This window comes from Berghia stephanieae, chromosome 7 (genome assembly GCF_034508935.2).
Source record: "Berghia stephanieae isolate SIO BIC M18660-M18661 chromosome 7, UCSD_Bste_1.3, whole genome shotgun sequence".
Classification (NCBI taxonomy): domain Eukaryota; kingdom Metazoa; phylum Mollusca; class Gastropoda; order Nudibranchia; family Aeolidiidae; genus Berghia; species Berghia stephanieae.
Window position 1 is genome coordinate 20381704 of NC_088366.1, and position 27494 is coordinate 20409197.

General features: G+C 36.8%; 1 protein-coding gene across 1 annotated transcript in view; it reads left to right on the forward strand.

Annotated features, from left to right (window-relative positions):
• The window catches only part of LOC144976861 (protein-glutamine gamma-glutamyltransferase 4-like), a 27809-nt gene extending 582 nt beyond the window's left edge, over positions 1-27227 (forward strand). Inside the window, exons 2-16 of the mRNA XM_078921394.1 lie at positions 1-295; positions 3117-3280; positions 3820-4062; positions 4778-5053; positions 5874-5995; positions 7485-7776; positions 9398-9658; positions 10917-11085; positions 12077-12201; positions 13107-13183; positions 13329-13536; positions 14491-14651; positions 20288-20460; positions 21276-21453; positions 23196-27227. The exon at positions 1-295 is cut by the window's left edge and continues 46 nt beyond it. Coding sequence (XP_078777520.1) covers positions 1-295; positions 3117-3280; positions 3820-4062; positions 4778-5053; positions 5874-5995; positions 7485-7776; positions 9398-9658; positions 10917-11085; positions 12077-12201; positions 13107-13183; positions 13329-13536; positions 14491-14651; positions 20288-20460; positions 21276-21426 — 2717 coding nt within the window. The 3' untranslated portion in view covers positions 21427-21453; positions 23196-27227. The remainder of the gene's footprint in view (positions 296-3116; positions 3281-3819; positions 4063-4777; positions 5054-5873; positions 5996-7484; positions 7777-9397; positions 9659-10916; positions 11086-12076; positions 12202-13106; positions 13184-13328; positions 13537-14490; positions 14652-20287; positions 20461-21275; positions 21454-23195) is intronic.
• The last annotated feature ends 267 nt before the right edge of the window (positions 27228-27494 follow it).

Sequence of the window (27494 nt, forward strand, 5' to 3'; positions counted from 1 at the left end):
GAAGTACTTATGGTACGGTTAGCCATACGAATTATTCAGCTCTAAGCCCACCTTGGGCTTTGTCGGAAGGGAGCTCTCGTCAACCCAGAGGCGACAACAATCGGAGCAACAACAACAACAACAACAACAACAGAAACGCGGCTGCAGCTTCAACTTCAAGATTTCATCGAGATACGATCCATGGAAACTCCAGAAATGATCATTTCACCAGTACCGCGCCTAGAAATACGGGAAGAAATGCGACAAATAGAAATAGAACTTCCACAGGAAACAACAGTTCATCGACAACCCTTAGGTAAATTTAAGTTTATATTGACTATAATTATGGCTATGGCATGGATGATAATGATGACGATGAGTATGTGATCTGACCCGGTCTTTTACTTTTATTATTATTATTAGTCTTATATATGTTACCATTGTTGATTGAGCATTATAAAATAATTATCAAATTAGATACAAGCATTCTCTCTCTCTCTCTCTCTCTCTCTCTCTCTCTCTCTCTCTCTCTCTCTCTCTCTCTCTCTCTCTCTCTCTCTTTCTCTCTCTCTCTCTCCCCTCCCTCCCTCTCTCACTCTCACACATACTGTCAGCTTGTTACAGCAGTTGTTATGTTGTTGGTTATGTCATTTTCTTCTTCATCATCATCATCATCATCATCATCATCATTACCATTACTTTGTAAAATGAATGGATCTCATTACTAAGGCTTTAGTAGGCAGTTTAGTGAGCAGCAGCAGTGGCAGTCAAATTTTGACCCAACTCGCCCATAGGAAAGTTGTGACTGGAAATTGCTGTTCGCGTTTTGGGGGGTTCAATTAAAGATGCATAACTTCGTTATAAAGAGGAATATCGCAGATATTTTGGTATCATTATTTTCGTCTTTCAATTTCCTTTTAAATGGTGGCAATTAAGGAAAAATCCATTAATAATTCCAGAAGTTATATGAAGTTAAAATTTGGCAATTTTCAAATGCATTTATTTTTTTATTTACCGCGTGTGTTTTTAAAATTTAAACGCTTGTTTTTAGAATAACATCTAAACTTTATTCATGCCAAATTTCAGGGCTCTATATCGATGCGCAGACACCTTTTAACTCTGCGCCGAAATGCCTTGTTTACATTATCTTCTCATCATGGCTGCCGGGCGATATCGATATTCATATCGATATTTTAAATTTAGTTATGTATTATGTTAAATTTAGTCCATAATATTTTCAGTACTATTATTTACTATGTTTTTATTTTTAAATACATACTTTCCAACTTTATTTATAGGCATTTTATAGTTTTTGTTTTAAAAGTTCGTATATTTCTTCTCTTTGTGAAATCCGATATTAATAATATCGATATTTTAAAAATTCCAATTGCTTTAATTTAATTTTATTTTACTTTGCCATCAAGTCATCAAGTTTCTTTCCCATATGTTTAGATATGTTTGTTATCATTTGTATCCATATTCTAAAGGCCTTAGCCTTAATAATTATTATGGTAAGAAGTTCTATTAGTTTTGACACCCCCATACATTGAGAGAGAAAGAGGGGGGGGGGGATAAAATTATATTAATTGTCAGTTCAAATGATGTAATAGCAATAAACCCAAAGTGGTTCAGCATAATTTTTTAAAGTATTAAAATCCAGAACTTTCCTTCTAATTATAATAGGGAATCTGTTTCAATTTATTTGAACTTTTTCAATCTACCCTTTTATATATATGCAATTAAATCGCCATAGAGGTAAAAATACATTCATTATGTCATTACACAACATGTTTATATCTTTTCATTTAAGTACTCTCAAACCCTTTTTTATTATCTATGTATTACTTAAAAGAGGGTAATTATTTGCAATTGTTTCAGTGAGATATTGGTGATAAATCCAAAAGTGATAGAGCAAATTGTTTCTTACGTCTAGCCGAGTTTTTGATTATGTAACATTTGCGTCATATTATGTAATAATGTGTTAATTTGAACTGTTTATCTTCCTCTTTATTAATGTAAATGCATTGTCCTCGATAAGACGAACATTTTGGTATACAATATATGATAAGAACTCCATATTGACTGTTTTAACCATTTTTTATTAACATCACGCGATTTCGGTCACAACTTTGCAATGGTAATTTTGGGGTAAAAACGGTCTGAAATTTCAGACTTTGAACTGCCGTAACTACATTTCTAATCAAGATAGAAACAAAATTCAAACTGTTTTGTAATCTGTGTTGCCAGCTCTTTCATATGACATTGGTTTCAAGTGTGTGAGGTACATTTAGAATTTCTATTAAACTCCCTAGCTTTAGCTGTAAGTACGTCTAATGAAGGTTTTGAAGACACCATCTTTTACTTGAGGGGAAGGAAGGGGGCGGGAATTACATGTAAACATCATGTTCAGACGACAAATGACAGACAATTCAAAAGAAAGTATATCAGCCTTAATTTCTTTGAAATAAAGATTAGTAATGCACGGTGAACGTTTAAAAATTAATCAAACAGTTTGTATTACCCCCCTAAAATAGCAAATCAAGAAAGCTTATGGCAACTTTAAGATTTGTAGAAATGAGCAAATGTGTCTCTTGTATATTAAATGTTTGGATTCAGATTTGTATTAACAGCCTATATAATCAACAGAATTAAAAATCAAAGCAATGCTATGTCAATGGTATGGGCAAGAAAGGGTTTAAGAAAAGAAAATATATGCCCGTTTAATTTGTTAAAGAGCATTTCCAAGATACTTTCCAATTATATCCTCAGCAAACCTAATGGAATCCAATGTTCATTCATCTAAAAATGCAGGCCCATTTTTACACAAACCAGTCATGGTATCTTATCTGCGTACAACCATTCACTCCTGTGATGATGTGTAACATGCGTTTATGTGTAATGGCTTACCCAAGTACACAATACACTGCTATTCTTTATTACATTTTTTAGAGTATTGTAATAGAAATTTTAGTCTTTTCTAAACGTCTTAATTAAATTTTTATCACCTATCCAATCTGTTACCATGATCAACAATTCTTAAGTTTATCACAAGATGCGACACAAAACCGTGTGTCATTTATAACAATGTAATCTTGGCTTTAGATGTTCTCTCATGTTTTTATTTTTCAATTCAATAGATATGGAAATCGTGGATTCAATTGGTCTTTTGACCGTGATTTTCTGCATTGGCTCAGCTTTTACCCATCCACACCACGTGAAAGTACTAATAATGTACACACTGTTAGAGAGCGGGAGAGAAGAGCTGATCGTGCAAGGGAAGACAGGCTCATAGCAAGAGAAGGTAAAATTGAACACTGCAATGTTATATAGATATTTCCAATTCCTCAAATTCAATGAAAAATTACTTGACACTACTTATGGAATAGGAAATGAGTTCAACCAAATTCAAATGACTGTCTGCAGAAGTCGTTCTTTTCTTCATGCTGCAGAATAGTGGTAGCCTATGCTACTTCACTTTTTGATGACATTAGAGTGTGATACATATACAGGCGACTACCCACCACCATACAATGCAACAATCCCACAGAATATCAACAACATTCCATACATTAGATGTACCCAAACAGTGCTTTGTTTTGTTTTCCTTTCCTAAGTCTTCCGTTCACTTGCATAGAACTTAGATTTTTTTTAAATTCTATTTTGCAATAAGATAACTTCCTATTAGATTGCAGCTGGCAATATTTTCTGTTTTGCTATTCCCTATTTGCTATTTCTGGAATAAAATTTAGCTCTATGGGACTACTAGAAACACCAAAAGTATTTCATTTTATGCATGGAATCATTATTATTATACTTCAATTGGTTTTATTTCATATTTAGATGACCGAAGACATGAAGTGACTGCAGATGTTCCCATTTACAAAAATGTCTTGACTGTCGTGGAATGTGATCTGCACATGTATGAAAACACCAAACAGCACCAAACTAACCAGTATGAATGTACGGGGAGGGACCACAATCCCCAGCTTGTGGTGAGGCGGGGTCAACATTTCACCTTGACCTTTACATTCCAAAGACCTTTTAGTAGTGAACATGATGACCTCAGTCTGATCTTCAGAGTTGGTAAGTGCCTTATGTATTAATACATATATGATATATATCATAATCAAAGTGCTCGACTTTTGATTAGAATGAACAAGGACAATAGAAATCCACACTCGAGTTAACTTTTATAAATTTATTTCAAACCACTATGGCAATCTTTAAGAAAAAAAATATAAAGAAGCGATGTAAACTATTATATTGTGTCGTGAAATAAAGCATGTGTTGTCTGAGTGCTCTAGAATAATAGAAAGTTTTTGTATCTGCACCATGTTGTTACATCATCTTATTTGTTTAATGCCATATATGCATTTAGATCAGTGGTTGTATGTGTGACAATGATTGCCAAAAATAAAATAAAAAAGAACAAAGAAAAAAAGAAACCATGTTCCTGGTATTGTTTCTTTGGGTTAGGTTCTTATAGACATTACTGCACTTGACTCAGATTTGAATTGCTACATAACTAAAGTCATTGACTTATATTGTAGGATTGCTGTTACCAAAAAGGATGCCAAAGAATACAAAAACTTGTCATGTATAAAAGGAAAATTTAATTCTACCTGGCCAGCTGGGTGTCATGAGGCACATTGAGCATAGTAAATCAAATAAATAAGCTACATTACATAAACAATCTTATTTATTTGATTTAATTTATTTTAGGTGCCTTTTTCAACGAGTATAATACCAGATTAAGATTTGGAGGAATATTTTTATTTTCTATATATTATATCAACAGGAGAAGAACCATCGGAAGACTTGGGATCTGTGATAACAATTCCTTTGATTGAAGATATATCCACGACAACAGGAAGATTTCACTCTGAAGACGGCTGGACAGCCAAGATTGTTGGACAGAGTGCAGACAGCCTATCTGTGATCATTTTCATTCCAGCAGACGCAATCGTTGGGGAGTGGAAGTGTACTGTGGCAACAAGTTCAGTCGACTCCGATCAAGTGTACGAATATGAAGGAGTTGGAGAAATTTATGTCCTGTTTAATCCATGGTGTCCAGGTAAGGAGAAAAGATTTGTATTCTATCAACTGTACTAATGATGGAGTTAACTGGAGAGGCTTTTGATAATAATGCTAGCACAGTGATGATTTGGATACAAATTTTCTCATTACTAAAATGGGCAGATAATAGAAAATGTAATAAAAAAGATACAATATTATTCAAAGTAAATGATCCAGTCTGCTCTCCCAATGATTTCTTTTTCGTGAAGTAAGCTTAAACCATCAATAATATGTAACCCGCCGTGTCAAAGCGGTATTATGTCGGGATGCACTCGGTTAGGGAAATTGAATTCATAGCCACAAATATCAAACTTGTGTTTAATTTCTCTACGTCATGCTGGAGTATAAATAGTATTTTTTGCTTTGCAAAAACTTCTAAGGTCCAATTTCTCTTCATTCTATCTCTAAATTCACTTTCTGGGGTCTGAATCATCCCGACATAATACCGTTTTGAGACGGAGGGTCACATATGTTAGTTTTGTTTAGTCATTCCTTTTTCTTTTTAGCTTTTATTTAGATATAATGTATTTTTAGTCACTGGCCATTTTCATAAAGTAAGTGAAAAAATTATTGATAATAATAATAATAATAATAATAATAATAATAATAATATAATAATAATAATAATAATAATAATAATAATAATAATTATAATAATAATAATAATAAAAGAATTTATGATTACGCCTTGCAGGTGTCATGTTTCCTCCCGTACATTCAGTAGGTATTGCTGTTGGCTCTAGACCATTGTAAATCACTTTGAGCACATTTAATGGCTAAGACTTCTCACTTTTTATGTTTTGAAAATTTTTACACAGATGACCAGGTTTTTTACGGGGATAATCCAAGGGACCTTGATGAGTATGTTCTCAATGAATACGGATGTGTATTTGAAGGGGCTGCTGATTACATCAGTCGAAGGCCATGGTTTTATGCGCAGGTAAGAAAAAAAATTGGAGGACAACCAAAACAATCATAAATAAAATACAAACCTTTGTCAACTCATGTCTGCGAAAGATTTTAAAAGTACATGGGCCAGAAAAAATTAGCAACATCGCACTGTGGCAGAAAACAAACCAACAAGCAATTGAAAAAGAAATGGTGAAGTGAAAATAGAGATGGATTGGTCACACTCTTAGAAAACCGACAACAAGCATCACCCAGCAAGCCTTGACCTGAAATCCACATGGCAAATGAAAGAAGGGCCGACTTACACCTGGAGAAGAGGTGTAGAAGCAGCATTTGGGACAGACATGGAGAGGTTTGGAAGTGATGGCATAGGACAGAAAAAAATGGAGGACCTTCGTTGATGGCCTATTCTCCTGTAGGGGCAAAAGGCCAAAGTAAGTAGTAAGTGTGTAAGTAAGAAAATAAAATACTGATCCAAGCCTGAGTCAAGTGGCTTGACCTGTACAAAGTGCTTTAACCAAGCACACAATGGTGGTGTCAGGCTTTTTTTTAAAAAAAACTCTTTGACATGTATTTATTACTCTTACATATTTTATTTTATTAGAATAATTTTGCATTTTTTGATAGTTTTGCCCAATTTTCAGTCGAGTAGGTAACAGATATTTTACTAATAGATTGCAGGGTCAAACCTTTTTTTTCTGTCTTGCTTTTTGATGCACCAATACCCTTATCATCAACTTTTACGATCTTTAGCAACAGCAGGAAAAGAGCCCCACTTATCGTCTCTGAGACACTTTTTTTTTCTGCATTTGCACATCCTTTTACATGTTTTTATTTGTTGTTATTGTTATAAAATTATCACATTGCCTATATTGCAATCTACAGCTCAAATCAGTATTACATATGTTGTTGACCCAGATCACCAAAATATGATTTTGAAGTTAAAATGACTAGAAAACTAGAATTTTTTATTTTGTCACTTTAAGCAACGATATCTATTGTCATCAATATACAAACTTCAGAATTATGACTAAAACTTCTTCATTATAGCATCAAACCACCAGACATAATACAATTTTTTTTTCTTAATATCGTGATATTGAAGTACAATCATAAATTTCTCAACATTGCTCAATAACTCAATAACCAACAGAATGGTCATTTTATTACTGTTCTCACTGGATTCTAGAAAACTCAATGGGAAAAGCAAAAAATGCGTGCTAGAATCCTAGCATGCCGAAATCTGATGCTCATGGGTGGTAATGACTTATTATATAGATATAATTTGGTTACCCAGCCCGAGCACGCTGTATGCAGAGCATGATGGTATTTGCTGTGCTAGAATCCACTGAGTACTGTATCTCAACACGCTTGGAAACAATGATATCTTTCCCTGCCCATGATCAGTTTCTGACTTGATTACCTGTGTATTTGATATTCAGGTTTTCTATGAGCTTGCGGAAGAACCTTCTTTAGGATTTTCACAGTGGTTATGATATTGTTTTTTTGATCACTTCCAGTTTGAGAATGGCATTTTGGACGTGTGCATGACCATCTTACGTTTAAGTTTCAACAAGAAAGTTACCAAAGATTGCAGTGATGTCATTTCAGTTCTCCGGAATATTTCACACATTCTGAATGCATCCAGCCAAACCTCTGGTGTCATGGTAGGGAATTGGTCCGGAGGTTACTTGGATGGGACACCCCCATCCAGCTGGACTGGCAGTGACAAGATTCTAAAGGAGTTTGCCAAGACTAAAAGACCAGTCAAGTATGCCCAATGCTTTGTCTTCTCTCATGTTTTCACTACTGGTAAGTTTTTTTTCAAATGAAAAATTGACTCTAGTGAAAATGATAATGTATAAATTGATAAGAACTATTGAAAATGCTTTTACTTTAATAATTACAGACATACCAGACTCTTGTTCTTTGCCAAACCGGGAGTTGTCAGATTATTTTGATTTTTTTTATTAAGGCCTTTTTTATTTCTGGATAAAAAGAGATCCTGGAGTTGGTGATTTGTGTTGGGGTGTAGGCATGGTGATGTTATTATTATTAATTCTGGTTTCATATTTTCATAAAGCATATTGAATTATTTTTTTAATCTCTGTTTTTTGTTTTTTTAATGTTAGTTTTAACCAGACTAAATCATCAAAACTTATAGCCATTTTTTGTTTCTTGTTTTCTTTGTTCCAAGAACATCCATCTGGCATCTTTCATTGACCACTCATATTCATAGAACCATTTTATGGAGCTCATTTGCTTTTTATTGAAAAACTTCTTAAGATGCTTGATAAGTAATTTTGTCACGAAGACCACTTTTGCTATCTGTTTTATTCTCTCTTTTGTCCATGTAGCTTTCTGTAGTTATCCTGGGAATAAATTGTTTGATTTTGCTTGGGCCCTAGTTTAGATCTTAAGTGAAAGGTAGACAGTCAGGTGTAGGCAATGTGTTTGAGGGAGAAAACATCTTTTTTACTTGTAAATCATGTCTGTGTGATAAAAGAACTCACAGGTTGAATCTTTCCCACTGTAATTAAATCACCGATTCTGTTGAATTTCCAATTTTGAACTGCACAATTTTAAGGAAGTTGGCAATCAAGTTTTATCGGAGAATAAAAACAAACGAAGCACAAAATGACATGTTATGGTTTAAAAACATGTTTTATTATAGATGATTTGCAAAATATTTTGCATGGTCAAAAGGGATCATCGATGAACGAGTTATATTTCCAATGAGTTCAGAAATTCTGACAATTTGGAGGTCATTTTAATCTTTTGTATATGAGGTTTGAATTTTCTGGGCAAGTGGGAAAAAGAAATTTTGTCATCATGTGTCAGTGAGGCCAAAGCGTTTTGATCTTTAAAAATTATGAATTAAGGTGTTAGACTATAGTGTCATCCAAATTTGCCGGTTTTCACACACTATTGACGTTGAAATAAGCAAATCAGTAAAATAGACTAAAGAAACAGGTTTTAGATTAAATTATGTGTTAAAATCAAAATGTAATCGTTGTTATTACCCAACAAAGATTTTTTTAAATATAATAATGATAATATTAATAATGATAATGAAAACAGTGTTTGGAGAGCGACACCGGATCTGTCTATGTATGAGTCAAGTGCTCTATCAGGGCCCCATGCTATTAATTAACAAAGATTTTAAAGTGTAATAATAATAATGTTAATGAAAACAATCCTTAGGAGAGTCAAACCATATATGTCTATGTATGAGTCAAGTGTTTTAACAATTCAATATTAGGGCCTCATGTATTCTAAGATGTAGCAATCAATTGCTGTTGTCTTCATTGCACGCTGCAGAAAACAAAATAGTTTCCAAGTCCTTGAGGCTAAAAACTTTAAAGAACTTTTTCTTAATTTTATAAAGATTTATCTTTTATTTATTTATTATTATTTTTTTGGGACATTTTAGTATGCAGAGCCCTCGGCATTCCATGTCGTAGCCTCACAAATTTTGAGTCGGCTCATGACACCGATAAGACAGCAACGATTGATTCCTACGTAGACGAGGATGGTCGTGATCTCCATGACTTCAAGACAGACTCAATATGGAATTACCACTGCTGGAATGACGTGTGGATTAATCGACCTGACCTAGACCTGACACCAGGTTCAAGGGGACAGTACAGTGGCTGGCATGCTGTGGATGCCACACCCCAGGAGGAGAGTGGAGGTAAGAGTATGTCTGGCAAAATAATGCTATAATAATTTGTATTGGTTGGACTAAAAGAACAAATTGCATCAGTACTTGGAATCTAGCACAGTATTCATTATTTGTTCTTCTTCAGTGCGAAATTTGATGTAGCTCTGAAATAATTTTAATTCATGGGTAAAAGTTTCAATTAATTATTATAAATTCTGTATTGAAAAATCTGTTTGCAATAATTCATTCCAAGTGGCCTTTCCGACTATTGACTTTGATAGCAATGGTTGCCCTTTGTTCATTCTACATTGCACAGTCCCGCAAAACTTGTGTGACATCCTGTTTCCCTTCTCCATATTCACAAATTTCTGTTTCTCCAATCTTAAATGCTTTGGACATGTGGTAAAGGAAATGAATTAGTTGGATGGTTGACGTCATGGGTGCAAGAGTGCCGGCTACAGATTGGATAATCGAAAAAAACGTCGCGGGTTTTCGCGATTTGGATTTGATTGATTTTTTTTTTTTTTGTTTTTTTTTTTTGGTTAATCTTTTAGTTTATTTTTGTATATTTTAAAATTGTGCAACTTGTGACAAGAAACTTAACAAATTACTGCATTACAACCTTTGGATTAAACATACAACAATTGCGGACTACTATTATGAAGACTAGATGCTGAGAACAAGACTTCAAATGACGAGGTAAGTCTGTGAATCTTGCAGGCGTTTTCAGATTATATGTCTGATCATAAGTAGACTTGCAGGCTTTTTGAGGTCCAGTTGCTTGCACCCATGGTTGACGTGGGGTCAGGAAAAAAAAAATTAGTAGGTAGAGTGGAGCCTGCAAATAGGAAGAAGCTTGATGTGCACCTGATATGAAGTGGGCAGGTAACATATAACATTGTCATTATCGTTTTTACAAATTTACATTTTTTAAATCATTGTTATATTATCTGTTTCAGGCAAATCAGTGCGGCTATGTGGTCTAGTGGTATGACATTCGCTTTCGGATCAGAAGGTCCTGGGTTCGAGCCTCGCTCTGTGCATAGTTGATTCCTTGGAAAAGGCTCTTTACTCACTTTCTCTCACTGTACTCAGGTGTAAAATGAGTACCTGGCCGTTAACAGCATTGTCTCTGTCTGAAAAATTGTAATATCGCCTCACAGGCGTCATGTCACGTCCTACATGTTAAGTGTTGCTGTTGACCAGGGACCCCTTGTAAAGCGCTTTGAGCACGTTTAGTGGATATTGCGCTATATAAAAAGCTCAAAAGCTCAATTTTTTTTTTCAGGCAAATACCAGTGTGGTCCAAGTCCACTGACCGCTATCAAGAATGGAGAGATTGGCATTGGGTTTGACACGCGTTTTATTTACGGGGAGGTGAATGGCGAGGTGTGTACTTGGATGGTTCCCAGGGACAGGAATAGGGAACTCAAACTCATGGAGAGAAAGCCAAATGTGTGAGTATTAGTATTATGTTTTGTACAGGCAGATTTTATTTTACTTTAACATATTTTGCATCCATCTTTGATTGAATGCTGGTAAAGTACAGTGGTCTCCTTTAACTCACTCAACCCTAACACTGACTATATCCGTAATTTACCCGGTTTACTTTTACTTTTACCCCTATGCCTATTTATTACATTTTTCTGAGACAAATTATAGGCATACTGTCAAAGCTAATGTTTTTAGTTTTTTGCATGTTAATGGAAGTTGAATAAAACTATCTATGTACATGCTCATTTTTAATACATTTATTTCCAATTTTGAAAAGTAGCAAAAATCTCTAGGATTGAGTGAGGTACTAAGCACAGTCTTCGTGAAATATACAGAGGATACCTAAAGGCAGACTGTGCTGAAATAAGGATTTTTTATATTTTTGGTGCTAAGTCCCTCAGTTCCAATTTTAAACTTGAGCTTTTATATAGCACAATATCAACTAAACGTGCTCAAAGCGCTTTACAAGGGTTCCCTGGCCAACAGCAGCACTTAACATGTTGGACGTTTCATGACGCCTGTTAGGCGATATTACCATTTTTTTTTCGACAGAGACAACGCTGTTAACCGTCAGGTACTCATTTTATACCTGAGTACAGTGAGAGAATGTGAGGGAAGAGCTATTTCCAATGACCTTCCAATCCGAAAGCGAGTGGCATACCACAAGACCATATTTCATCAATTACAGTCAAAATATACCGACTCCTTAAGTTTTCATCGGTGTATCCACAAGGTAGCATGAAACTGTCATTAAATAGTAATTCAAACGATACTACTATGTAAGTAATTGAAATTGCTATGTTTTTATTTTTCGTTGTATTTCCTTTATCTATTTTAGGATTGTAAAGTGCCTATAGCCTGTTGAAATCGGGGTAAGGCGCCATACAAATGCCATTTATTTATCTATTTTTGTATGATGTGTTTAAAAGTGTTCTTATTTCCTTTGATGTACAGAGTTGGGATTAATATCAGTACCAAAGTTCCTGATGGGAAACCAGCCAGAGGGACCTACAATCCAGGCAGCCGAGATGTCCACGTCAAGAGAATGGACATCACTGACCAATACAAATACCCAGAGGGTGAGAGAGAGTCATACCAAATTACTCTCAAACTATTTCGTCTTACAAGTGGCTCACTGTCAGTCTATCTATCCTATTGTAAAACTCTGCACCTATAAGTCTGTCTTAATACAGTAATAGGTGATCTTGGGGGTCTTGATAGCTCATTTGGTAGAGCACTCACTTCACACGCAAAAGGGACCTAGATCGATCCCGGGAGAAGTTGAGATTTTTTTCTGACCCCCCTGTCCACCCAGCAGTGAATGAATGGGTAGCTGAGTCTGTTAGATTTGGGGAGAGTACTTTTTGTTAGACTAGCATCCTATCCAAAGGATAGCAAACAATTGCTAATGTCCATTTCATGCCATAGACACCGGGATAATCTCCAGCTCCATGGGCTCTGAAGGACTACTACCGTCTCATCAGATGAACTAGATGCTGAATATTGTGACCAGGAATATGAGATATGTTGACATCTTTTGTGTATAAAGCAGAAAAAATATATATATTCTTATGGAGCTAAAAAATGTAATTTCATACCTCTAATTATTTTAATTTTAAAATCATTTTGTATCATCCCAATATGATATTGTATTGTGGTGGTGGGTCACAATAGACATATTGTACTAGGAAATTTGAATGTTGCAAGTTGCTCAAGCGGTCAGTCTGGGTGGGGTTCCTGACCTCCCATAGTGGGCAGGGAGTCACATACTGTGTCTTCTATCCCCCTATATCTGTTTTCCAACTTGCTTTCTGTCTTTGTCTTGGAATGAGATTACTTGGTTTTGTCCTGGTTGTGGCCAGATACCCTGGCTGGGAGGGAAACAATCAAATGTATAGTTAGAGTTTTGCGAATTTAAATTTATTGTGTTAAAACAGTGAAAGGTGTAAGTTAACTTAATCCCCATGACTTTTCCCATCTCCAGGCAGTTTTGAAGAGAGGGAATCACTTAAGATGGCGGTTGGGGATAGCTTTGGAGCTAGGATATTCCAGGAGGCAGGGGTAAGAATTTATATGTTTTTATATGATGATGAAGATGAGGATAATGTAATGATATTGTGTTTTGACGGTGATGATGATGAGGATGAAAATGATCATGATGATGTTGATGACAACAATAACAATAATACAATAATAATCTCCTCAGGGATTGACTCTTGACATTGCCAAGATTCCCCATACTCTGATTGGCTCAGACTTTGAGATGAAAGTTTACGTCACCAACAAGAGTGCAGAAGTTAAAGAGTTTGACATGACTCTGGCAGTCCTGCCCATAGACTACAGGGGTGAGAGGCTAGGCTGGGATAATATTGCCATTGACAAGATAAAAGGCGTCACCCTATGGCCAAACACACGTATGTATCCCATTTATTTCCTTATCTACGCGAGTACATATTTTACAGACTAATTAACAGTAGCAGGATTCAAGTTATATGGTCCTATCATTGAAATTTTCTTTTTCTTTTAGAGTCATAAGGCCTATAGAGCCTAAGTCTATCTCAGTTTCTGTAGTAACAGCTGTTGCCACCTTTTGAAAGGATGTAAGTCTATATTACGGATTACTTTTCGCCAGATATTACAGACCTAGCTCCTCAATCATTGCTGGGTAGACAGAAAAGTCAAAAAAAAAAACCAAACAAACTTGACTGCACTAGGCAGAGAGACAGGTCCCTCTGCTTGTTAAACCAGTACTCTACCAATGTGCTACCAGTACCCCTATTGTTGATAGCTATTGACTATTGCTGAGTATAGATCTGGATGGAGGGCCCTTACTGCAAAATCAACTCTCATATCTTCTCTATAACCGCCTTAGTCAGGAGAACGAGATGAGGTGAGATGGTTGAATATATTTTGCATTGATTTGGAGACTTTTTCAATAACAACAAAAAGACCATAATAACGATTTGGATTATCAGATTTGAAAAGATAAATACTTGTTTATATCTTTTTTTTTTTTTGTGGTGAAATTTTACAAAGCTCATTTTCTACGAAACATGCTCAAAGCGTTTTACAAGGGGTCCCTATCCAAAAGCACCACTTAACACGTGGGAGGAGATGTGATGCCTGTTAGGCAATATTACAATTTTTCTGACCCGACATATTGCTGTTAACAGCCAAGTACTCATTTTACACCTGAGTATGATGAGAGAATGTGAGTAAGAGCCTTTTCCAAGGACTCAACTATGCGCTGCTCAGAGCCTGACTATAATCCTGGACCTTTCAGTCCGAAGGTGAGTATCAAGCCTCAAGATTGCATAGCTGTACATTCACAATTATCATTTGTCTCATCATTTTTTTCCAACTTCCAGGGGAAGTGTTTGTACTGCCGGTATCAGAAAAGAAATACCTTCACTACTGTGACAGCTCTGTGTCAATGATAATGAGAGCCTTTGTCAAAGTCAAGGGAGAGGAGAAGCCACTTTCTAAACTAGAAAAATTGGCTATGAAATGTCCGGAGATAACTGTAACAGTGAGTGAACGTTGTATTAATATTTTATGCAGTTTAACGTTCTATAACATTACAAAAATATTTATTCCAATCAATATTTTGTATTGTTTAAGAACTTTAAATACCTTTAAATGCTCTGTGCAACTTTCATGCATACATACAATTGATCAAAGTTATGTAATCAACATTCATTGTTAATTTGATAATATTGAGTATCAAATATATCTTCAACTCTAAGCAGAGAATTAATACTCAGAGCTTGTAATGTTATACTCCTCTATCAGATGTTGATATAGTCAACTTCATTTGTTTTTGGGTTTTTTTTCACATTTGTGACCAATCTGTTCAAAACGGTATTATGTTGTGGTGAAACATGTTTAAAATTTAATTGATAAAGTAGAAGAGCCTAGTGCTTTTAGTCCATAAGTTACAGGAAGTTAGTTTTGAAAGAAATGGAGGTTAAAATTTGGATTAAGCTACATAGAGTGTGCAAAATATAAAATATTAGTATTGAAATAGGGGACTTAGATAATGTTTAAAATTAAAGTAATTTATGAGTTTATCACTGATTAGCTAAAAATAATGAAAGTGTGCCTTACGTACTTTTAGTACTGGGGTCATCAATGTAACTTATAGATTTTGAATTAAAATAAATACCAGCATTGAGAAGAGTGAGTTTTGTTGTTATTCCTCAAAAAAAACAAAATCTTCACTTTTTCTTTACCTAGTTCACTCTGATGTAGTTCCAGATTAACTCAAAGGGACACATTTATGCATGCTGGTATTGAACATCATTTAGACCATTTAAAATGCTTCTCAAGTCTTAAGTGCCTGACATAAATAATACTAATCTATGTACTACTACAAAAAATGATATGGGACACAAGCTGTCAGTTCTCATGAAGGGCCCTACGACGAGGATCTCTCGGCGATGAAGAAGAAATATTTTAGCTTAAACTGTCAGTTAAGGACAATGGTTTCGAAAATAAAAAAGTATCATTTCATTCAGATATTTCATTGAGAAACGCATGTGAACGGTCCAAAGCTTGATGATAGTATTCTTTTTCAATTCATTGACTGAATTTTTTTTTTAATACTCATAAATGAATGAATATTCACAACCCAGTATATTAAAATGGTATTATGTTATGCGAGGAAGATGTTGAGAATTGAACTTTTTATTAAAATTATCAGATTTGAACTAAGTCTTTATGTTTTATTGAAAAGAATAAATATACTTTTAATTTGTGAGGAAAGATTAAGATGTCAGATTTATGATCAATTTAACTTAAAATTTCTTCTTCGACATGTGGCCATTTCCAATATTATAATACCAGTTATAGAGGAGGATCTTATATTGTGCATTACCATGGATTCAATATGTTCAAGCGCTTCACCATTTTTCATTAACTTTCTAAGATGACCATGTGATTCTAAATGTCCTTTTCATACACTATAGTTTAATTTGTCAATTTGTTCACACCCTTTTTTTAATCAGCACTCTTACAGTACCTTTCACTGCCTACAACCAGACACTCATTCATACCTGAGATTGGTGTTGTTATTAATGTAGAATAGAATAGAATAGATGGTATCGAGATTGCTTGATTAGGCCACTGGCCTGACGCCGAGTTTTTCCAGTCACTGAATGTCTTGTTCACAACATATCTAATGCATTTCCCTACCTGATCTTGTGATCAGGGGCTAGCCTACACTACACTTTCTCTACTGATCTTTTGATCATAGTTATTTTGGGTGGGAGGCACTTCTACACTATGCATGTATGTATCTGAAGTGTTTTAGTCAAGCATAAAATGCTGAGGCCAGAGATATTGCAATTGTTATCACCCATTTAGCCTCTATTTGTTGCTCGACTTTGTTTCAAGGAAAGGCACCTAATCGTTCAGCCATTGATGCAACATTTGGCAGCAGCTTCTTATGGTTCACACTATTATGTTATGACGATCGACCCAATCAGCATAGTCCGGTCCGCATTCGTGCACCGTCGCGAACCCGCCTGGTAGCATCGTCACAACACACCTTTCGACTAGATGCTCTGCCGTTTCGGGTTCTTGCCCACAGCGTGGACATATTGGACAGGAAGTTAGACCCCACTGATGTAACGCACCGGCCGTTAGGCAGCTCCTCGACCGAAGCCGATTCGCAGCTACCTAGTGTCTCCTCTTACTGGTATCAAAGCCTGGCAACTTCTCACCAAGCTTAGAGGAGTGTAGGTCCCCGCCCCCACGAGGGATTGAATTCGTCCAAACCGATTTCCATCTCGTATGTGCAGCTCTGTCCGTAGTCAGGGATTCTGCGTACAAGGGTTGCCGGGACTTATTTTGGCTCGAAACGGGGGCACCGTTCATTATGCGCATGAGAGGGGTATCCCCATTCCCTCTCTCTTTGATCTTACTCAGCCAGTTTCCCGTAATGGTCTCCCTCCGGACATCGGGGGGCTGGATTGCTGCCATTATCGGGCCCCATTCTCTAGGGGTTGTTGCTAGCGTTCCCGACACTATGTGCATCGACTTGCGAAGTTTTACATCCACCTTCTCAACGTTTCTGCTTCTACCCCACACTGGAGCGCAATACTCCGCGGTGGAATAGCATAGTGCCAGGGCGGATGTTCTCAGGAGCGCTTGGCTAGCGCCCCAAGTCGATCCCGCCAGCTTCCTCAGAAGACTATTCCGCTTCTCTATCTTCCGGGCAACCCCTTCGAGATGAACCCGATAGGTAAGACTGCGATCCAACGTCACCCCTAAATATTTTGGACGCGGCTCATATGGGAGTGGCTGGTCCCCGACTAGGACATTCAGTTTACGGGTGTGCCAACCACTGCATAAGTGAAATGCAGTGGCCACGGTTTTTGAAGTGTTCATCTTCAGGTACCACTTGTCAAAGTAGGATTTGAGTCTGGTGACGTCCTCGCTGAGTACGCTCTCGAGACGGGTCCACACTTTACTCTGAGTAACGAGTGCCCAGTCGTCTGCGTATCCCAGCCTCAGGGAGGAAGTGTTCGGCATATCGCTAATGTAAACGTTAAACAGCATTGGCGCAAGTACCGACCCCTGAGGGACCCCATTCTTCAATTTCCTAACTTTGCTCGTGACGTCTCCCAGCGCGACGTGGAATTGCCTTTCCCCTAAGATCGAAGAGAACAACTTCAAGGTCTTTTTGCACCTTATGATTTTTGCAAGTTTGAGCATTAACCCATCGCACCAGACCGTATCGTACGCCGCTGATAGGTCTATAAACACAGCACCTGTTTGCTGTTTTCTCTCGAACCCGTGCTCAATATGCTCTGTAAGGGCAATGACCTGCTCCGTGGTGCACCTCCCTTCCCTGAACCTGCCTGCTCAGGTGGCAGGGCAGCGTCTAGGACCGGCCCCCATCGGTTTAATAGAACACGCTCCAACAATTTGTAAAGACAGCTCAGCAGCGATATGGGTCTGTAACTGTCTGCCTCCTTCGCCGGCTTCCCTGGCTTCAGGATGGCAACTATCTTCGCATGCTTCCACACTTGTGGAAGCTTTCCGTTTGCAAGGATGTCAGACATTGCCTCTGCTAGCCAGGCCCGTGCCCTGGGGCCCAGATGCGTCACCATATCGGGATATACACCATCTATCCCAGCTGCTTTGCCGTTCTTCACTTCGTAATGGCTGCACCCACTTCTCGGGGACTGAACGGGCCGTCCAGTCCGACTCCTCCGCAGGTAGCGAGTCCAAAATCGTACGGTACGCCTTGGGACACCGCGCTCAAAAGCCTGATTAGGGACCTGCTTGCTACGGTTCTTAATATTCTTGGCAATTGTGTCTGCCTCGCATTCCGGTGCAGCCTTCGCGAAATTCCGATCTGGGTCCAATTTCTTTATCAAACGCCAAGCGTGGCGGCTGGAGTGTGTAAAGTCGAGACTTTCCACGGTCTCCTGCCACCGTTGCTTCCTTCCCTCTGCCAGAGACTGAAGTAGTCTATCAGCTGTGTCCTGGGACTGGGTCTGCTGGTACTCTCGGTACAGCTCTTCCGACTCTGCTGTCCAGCAGGGGGTGTAGAATTTCCGTTTGCCCCGTGGAATAGAGCGTTGAGCGCTCTTAACCAGTAGCCTACTAAATCTGGTTATATTCTTGGACTTGGGAGGAATGGCAGGGCAGACCTGCTCGATATAGGAACTGAATTCCTCCCAGTCAGCCTTCCTGAAATTCCATCTGCAAAGTGGGAGAGACTGCACCCTCGGTATTGTCACCCCAGCTGTGACAAGAACCGGCCTGTGCTGGCTATGCGGAAAGTCCCCGAGGACTGTCCGCTTCACCTGCAGCGGTTCACCGTTCGCGCCTTTCGTTACGAGGGTGAGGTCTGGAGTATACTCCTTCTTATGGCGGGTACCCCGGAAGGTACCCTTGGCTGTAGGATCGTACACTAGGTGTAGATCATTACAGTCCATCCATGAGCGGAGTTGTCTTCCTGCCTTGTTGCAGTCTCGGTAGCCCCATTCGTGATGGTGGCTATTAAAGTCTCCCAGACAGATGGAAGGATGGCTGACCACCGGTACCGGTGGTGTAGTCCAAGTCGCTCTAGGTGGTTTGTAAATATTATGCAAACACAGTCCACCTACTTCCACGGAAATTCGGTTCACCCCATTGCTGTCCGTTACGCTCTCAATGACCCTTACCTTCGATGGCTCTTTAGCGTAAACGCTAACCCCTCCTTTGAGCCTCGAAGTGTCCTCGCGTTGGACCACCGTATAGCCTGGGATCTGGAATCGGGAAGATTGCGCGCCTGAATAAAGGTGGGTCTCCTGTAACAGGAGGATATCTACGCAGTGAACGGCCAATAGCTTTGATAAAAGCTCATTTTTTGCCATACTCTGGCTCTCGACGTTCAGGGACAATATACGCGTCAGTTCGCCATCCCCGCCGTCGCATTTTCCGATCGGCAGGCCGCGAATCGATTGATGCATGGGACTTTGCTTTTTTCTCGGACGTGCCGACGACCCTGGCGACACGAACGCGGTATTATTTGGCTAGGCGGCAGACCGCTTCGCCATTGACGGGACTGATTGGGACTCGACATAAGGATAATAGTGTGGCGCCCGGGATAGGGCTGCTATTCGGGCACCGGTTTGGATCAAATTTAGTCACACACCGGGGCGAGCAGCTCATGTGGCTCGTTGGCTCGATACCCGGGATGGTCTCGTGACGGTCGACCGGGATTTACACCTTTGCCCTCCCGTGTGCCTCAAGCCCCCTCACCAACTGCAAGGTAAAGATCCACGAGGGGGAACATTTGGCAATAATAATACCAGAGTACTCTCTAAACAAGGACGCAAATACAACACTAAAGGCTACCACCTTAAAATATTTACAACGCCATTATGCAGATCTTAGGCATGTATTGATAACTTCTTCTAAAGACCCATCAGGCAATGATTTTTTTTTTTAATATCCGGAGAAACAATAGAAATCTCAAATTATTATGACTTTGCATGGATACCCGAACTTTATAAATGTCAAATGCCAGAGTATATGCTATGAATCAAGGAAAAGTGTACAAGTACGTGCAGGGCTGGCAAATACCTTTGCAAACGATCTCAAAATCTCTTGAATTTGGACTTGAATAAATGTGTTCTCTTACTGTTTTAACAATGTCATCAATGCCAGGTACCCATGGCCATGAAAGTCAAACGAGAGCAGCCGTTTATGGTGACAATTCTTATAACAAATCCCACCAGCCGTCCAATGACTTCCTGTAGCCTTCATCTGGGAGGAACGATCCATCCCTCACCTACCCAGGGATTCACAGAATCAGATGGGACTTACTTTAAGAAAATCAAGTAAGTAAAATCGATACGAACAAGAGATTAGGGATGGAAAGTTAAGATAAGCGGAAAGTTTTTTTTACAGATTCAACAACAAGTGATTTTTGTTTTATATTTGAGTGATGGCAGCTACTTTGTGTGCAATAGAAGTAGAAGAGTGCCCTTAAATCTAAGGCAAGACATACAGTTTGGAAGATGTGACTGGAACTGCTACCTTCAGTTTGCATGACATACTGTTGTGTCACGCTACCCCCCCCCCCCCCACCAAAAAAAAAAGCTTAAGAAAACCAATTTTCATTTGAAACTCCCAGGATTAAAGAAAAAAGTACACATTTCAGACAAGCTAGGAGATGTGGTGGTGGGAGGAGAAGGGGGGGGGAGGGGAGTGGATTCTATAAGAGTTTGGGAAATCCTGAAAAGAATTGGAAGGTTTGTCTGACCAAAAAAAAAACGAATGTTTTAAAACTAATATTCCCTATATTTATACACCATAGGGGAAATTTGATTTTAGGGTCTATTCCAAGCGAAGAATGGAATAACCCAGGCATCAGCCACAATGCAGCGCTGCAAACTGAACTAGGGCAAGGGGACTTACTCAAGGCCACACAGCGCAGTGGGTATTCAAACTTGGTACTCTTCGACTACAAAAAAAGGCTGTACTGCTGACCCATGCTGCCCACATAGTGCTTGACATAAATAAAACTTATCCATGTATGTCTACATAAAATGATATTGTGACTAAGGATTGAAGAAGAAGAATAAGAAGAAGAAGAAGGAGGCGGAGGAGAGGCATTATTAGAATTAATTGATTTTATTATTTTCATCAACAGAGAAATCTTTCCAAATGAAGTTCGAAATATGAGTGTCGAGGTGAGGGCTCAACGTCTTCCTCTAAACAATCACATCAGAGAGTTGGACGTGTCTGTGGAGAGCACAGAACTACCAATCATGACTGGCAGTCTAGATATGACTGTTCTTTAACTCCCCTCTGTTCTTTTTTCAAACTACCATATTATTATTATTTCAGAAAAGTGAGTGGAGCAGGCACTTATGTTGGTAACAACAAGATATGAAGTGAATAGAAAAGTGCCAGAAGACAATAGAGAATGAAAATTTTTCACGGCGGTGGTGGGGTTTGAACCTGCGACCTTATTGGTACGACAACTCCGCCTGGCAGGTGAGAGCGTGGCTCTACCGTGTGAGCTATCAACGAACACAAAAATATTCGTTTCAAACTCAAAGTCATTACTAGATCCCTCTCTCACCCACTTCTTGAGACCGCCGATTCGTTCGTACACCACCATCGCGAATAATTTTGACCAGCAGTTAAGCTTAATAGCCAATATTCTCAACACAAACATATAACATAGAAACGATTGAGACATTGAGTATGCTCCGGTGTATGGGGTGAATTTTTAATTCAGAAAAGTGAGTGGAGCAGGCACTTATGTTGGTAACAACAAGATATGAAGTGAATAGAAAAGTGCCAGAAGACAATAGAGAATGAAAATTTTCATTCTCTATTGTCTTCTGGCACTTTTCTATTCACTTCATATCTTGTTGTTACCAACATAAGTGCCTGCTCCACTCACTTTTCTGAATTAAAAATTCACCCCATACACCGGAGCATACTCAATGTCTCAATCGTTTCTATGTTATATGTTTGTGTTGAGAATATTGGCTATTAAGCTTAACTGCTGGTCAAAATTATTCGCGATGGTGGTGTACGAACGAATCGGCGGTCTCAAGAAGTGGGTGAGAGAGGGATCTAGTAATGACTTTGAGTTTGAAACGAATATTTTTGTGTTCGTTGATAGCTCACACGGTAGAGCCACGCTCTCACCTGCCAGGCGGAGTTGTCGTACCAATAAGGTCGCAGGTTCAAACCCCACCACCGCCGTGAAAAATTTTCATTCTCTATTGTCTTCTGGCACTTTTCTATTCACTTCATATCTTGTTGTTACCAACATAAGTGCCTGCTCCACTCACTTTTCTGAATTAAAAATTCACCCCATACACCGGAGCATACTCAATGTCTCAATCGTTTCTATGTTATATGTTTGTGTTGAGGATATTGGCTATTAAGCTTAACTGCTGGTCAAAATTATTCGCGATGGTGGTGTACGAACGAATCGGCGGTCTCAAGAAGTGGGTGAGAGAGGGATCTAGTAATGACTTTGAGTTTGAAACGAATATTTTTGTGTTCGTTGATAGCTCACACGGTAGAGCCACGCTCTCACCTGCCAGGCGGAGTTGTCGTACCAATAAGGTCGCAGGTTCAAACCCCACCACCGCCGTGAAAAATTTTCATTCTCTATTGTCTTCTGGCACTTTTCTATTCACTTCATATCTTGTTGTTACCAACATAAGTGCCTGCTCCACTCACTTTTCTGAATTAAAAATTCACCCCATACACCGGAGCATACTCAATGTCTCAATCGTTTCTATGTTATATGTTTGTGTTGAGAATATTGGCTATTAAGCTTAACTGCTGGTCAAAATTATTCGCGATGGTGGTGTACGAACGAATCGGCGGTCTCAAGAAGTGGGTGAGAGAGGATCTAGTAATGACTTTGAGTTTGAAACGAATATTTTTGTGTTCGTTGATAGCTCACACGGTAGAGCCACGCTCTCACCTGCCAGGCGGAGTTGTCGTACCAATAAGGTCGCAGGTTCAAACCCCACCACCGCCGTGAAAAATTTTCATTCTCTATTGTCTTCTGGCACTTTTCTATTCACTTCATATCTTGCATATTATTATTATGAATAATGACTGCATAGCGAGTTTTGGAATATAAAACTTAGGGTCATTAAAAAGGATGTTCTTTATTTTTCCATTTAAATGTTTGTTAAACTAGAATATACATATCTAGGCATAATCAATGATAAATGATAATGGAGTTATTAAATCAACTTTAAACAAACCAATATTCAATACGTAGATTCTGTACTCGATGATAAAAATTTAACATTGGCTTTACGGGACAATGTTGAACTAAAAGAAAAACAGATTGGAAAGAATATCATTATTTGATAGTATCAAGAGAGATTTGAAATTACACCATCAATATTTGTTGTGGATATGCTAGAATTGTGTATAATAAATTATACTCGCAATTCGCAATGAAATTCAAATAAAAGGACTGAGCATTACAACTGAGCAGATTTTCTTTGTATTAAATTGAGTCGACAAATGATAGAATTAGCCTGAAATAAAAAGGTTTGCAAGTTACTCGTACATCAGTATGCTAAAAATAGTTTTATAATTTTTAGATTTGCCAGTAATTTTGTGCCCGATGACATACATTTTACATTGGCTGTTCGGAACAATGTTGATCCCCAACCCTATTTTTTTAAGATAATAATTGATAATAAATGTGACCTTTTCCTGCTTTAAAAGATTAAGTGCCATAAAGTTTTTAACTTAAGTAAAGAATATTGAAATAAAACAACATATTGTTTTAATTCAGTGGAGTGATCAGTCGTTAGAAAAAAAAATTCTTTAAATTAGAGTGGGATACAAATACCTTTCGAATGGGTCTTTAAAGGCATTTTCATTATTTTTTCAAACCATAATTTTTTTGTGCCATTTTTTTTTTTATCATTTTCTGTTGAGTTTAGCAGAAAGTACTCTGCAAAAGACCAATGTCCTGTCCAAAAGTTGTAAGCATTAATATTTTCCTTTTAATGCTACCAAAAAGAAAAAAAATGGGATAAACTCCAGCTCCATGACCACCTTTTACTTTTAATTTTTTTACTTACAGATCTCCTATTTATGAATACTTAGCTACGCATTGATCTCATTATTCCTACCTTTTAAAAAAAAACACATTCCAAATGTTTCTGTTGTGCTTTCTATGGATCTACTTCTTTTTCTTATTTTAACAGGTCTCCTTGCTTTACTTTGACATTTGCAAATGCTATAGTTCGCTAGATTGACATTCTTTTGACCATTACGCAATTTTCCCTATTTTTTCAGCGTTGAAATGACCTGAAAATATTGTTATAAATCTCCTTAAAAATAAACAAAAACTTTTAGAGGGAATATTATTGTTAATCGCCATACTGTTTGTACAGACAAGAGTAAGAGAGAGAACAATTTACTACAGAACATGCATTATTTGTGCTCAATAATAACAGTCAAATGTATACTTATAGTTTTGGGAGATTATATTTTTTTTTCGTTGTAAATCACCTCTCTGTTATATATTGGTAGTTATGTTTTCTGTTTTGGATATATTCTATAAATATTTGAGTGTATTCCTCTCAGTGGGACCCTGTGCTGGTGTCTGGATGAGACTTTTAGGTGATCTCAAAATAAGTACACTGATAGTGTGCTCTTGGAACCTATATTTGTTCCCTATTTGAACCATTCCCATTTGTCTTACTTTTTTTTAAGTACCTTTGCTTGTAATTCTAGAATTTTTTCACTATTCCATTTTCTTCCTTTTTACTGGCAAATGACCTAAATGTGTCGCAAGCGCCATAAAACCCTTAAAAACAAACAAAAATTAAATCTAGATTTATTTATTTAGTTAAATCTAATATATTTTATTAGCACATGACTTTTATGAACCCAATACCTCAGTAACCCGATATTATTATTTAATAATCTGATATGACTTTACACCTTTTACATCTCATGGGTTTTTGAAAAATTGTATTTTGTCAGGTTTTTTCTAGTTGTTGTTGTTGTTGTTTCTGATTTATTTTTATTTATTTTTTTTTGTACTTTTTAAATTATATTTTGTTTGTTTGTTGTATATTTTATTTGTTTTTGTTTATCTTTTTGATTATTCAATATAATATGAGTTAATTATAAAATATAGTTTGTTTGTTGCCATACAATAGCAAGTTATATTTTTAGACTTACAGGGTTTATTTGTTATTTAAAATACATGTCTGATGTCTTTAATGGTAATGCGATGTGACTTTACACCTTCTTCATCTCATGGCTTTTTGAAAAATTGTATTTTGTCATGTTTTTACTAATTGTTGTTGTTGCTGATTGTTTTGTTTTGTTTTTGTTTTTGTTTTTTGTATTTTTGTTTTTAATTTTGTAATTTTGTTGTTTCTATTTATTCAATAAATATGAGTTAATTATGTACTATAGTTTCTTTGTTGCCATACAATAGCAAGTTATATTTTTAGACCTACAGGGTTTGTTTGTTATTTAGAATACTACTGATCTCTTCAATGAAACAAACAAAAAAAAAAAAGATACTGGGTTTCTAAGGCTTACTAACGAATATCCTTGCTTACATTTTATTGGCCTTTCTGATGAAGTGAATAATTGAAAATAGCTGATATTTTATTAATTTACCGGGGTTTTTTTTACATGTAATGTCCTTTCGACAATTTTGTTGCTTCCACTTTTTATATATCAAACTTTGAATGTTATTTTTAAAAATTCCAACTACGACAAGTGTACTTTATTAATTTTACTCATAGCATTTTATTGCTATTATACTTTATTAAAACCTATACATTCGATTTCTTTTATGTTCATTTAAGCTTTTTCGAAGTAAGCTTATTAGATAATTTATATTATTTATTTTGTTTTAAACTTTTTTAAAATTAAGTTTAAATTTGAATGTGATTAATAGTGACCAAGCACCTCAAAACAGAATAATGTTAGAGTGAAATAAATGTGGAGAATAAAGTATTCTAAGATGAAATGATCAGAAGTATATAAGTGATGTTTTAAATACCTACTAAACAAAAATGATTGTAATAGCTTCAACAACAACAACAAAAAAACAAACACGGAAGTTTCGGGCTCAAATCCCCTTTTCAACCAACAACAAAAAATGATAAAAACATAAATACATTACTTAAAAACCCAGATACTTGGCAGAGAGATTTTTTTTCCCTCTGCTGTATATCTGGGTTTTTAAGTAATGTATTAATTTGTGTTTTTATCATTTTTTTGTTTAGCTGAATAAGGTCTTTGAGCCTGAAATGTGCCATGTTTGGTATTTTGTTCTTTGTTGAAGTGTTATATTCATTTTTTAAATTACTTTTTACAGTCCACAGCTTCTATCAGCTTAGTATTACAAGTGATGTTTTCCACATTTTAAGAAACCATTTATTATATTCAATTAAACTTATAAATTTGGCCTAAGCCTCATATACTAGGCTATTAATTCAGTTTTCAGAATCTAAATCATCATCATGACATAACACAATTTTACCATTGTCTTCATAAAAGTAGGTTTCCTGAGAACTTAGTTGTTAGAGTACTCGCCTCTCAAGCAACGATATCTCGGTTCAAATACGGTTTGAGACAAAATCCCATCAGTAATTGGGTAGGTGGGTTTGTTAGGCCTGGCAGAAAGTACTGTGTGATAGATTATCCCTTCTTCAAAGGATAGCGCCCATTGCTGGTGGCTACACAATGGTCCTGGAGGCAGGGGGTGAGTTCAAGGAATTGGTCGACAGATTCCAGATGGAAATGCAACCTTTTGATACGATTACTACCCATCGTTGCTGTCTGTTATAATAGGACTGGAATAAATTCAAGCTCCATGGGATTTATTACTCTAAAAGACTTCTTTTTTTTTTTGGACACAATCTCACACCCTCAAACACACCTATACAAATTCTCATGCATCAATTTTGTTAATATTTTATTTAGTTACTGATCTCAACTTTAGTTGATGTTGAGCCTTTTGGAGTTCATTGTTGACAACAGCTTTACCTTTATATTTTTACGGTTTATATAATACATGTAAAAATGCCTAATAAAATTTTGTTATAAAATTAAAGAACATACTTTATTACTATGTCATTTGTTGTTTCTTATTTCAAATAGAGTTTGCTTCCAATCAGAAAAGATCAACAAGTACCTGACGGAGTCAATTTTTCAATATCTTGTGTCTTTTTTTTTTTTTTTGGTCTCTTTCTTTTTTTTTTTTTTAAAAAAAATTATCATTATCATTATTTTGATTATTATTTAGTATTATTGCTATTATTATTATTATTATTTATTATTATTATTATTATTATTATTATTATTATTATTATTATTATTATTATTATTATTATTA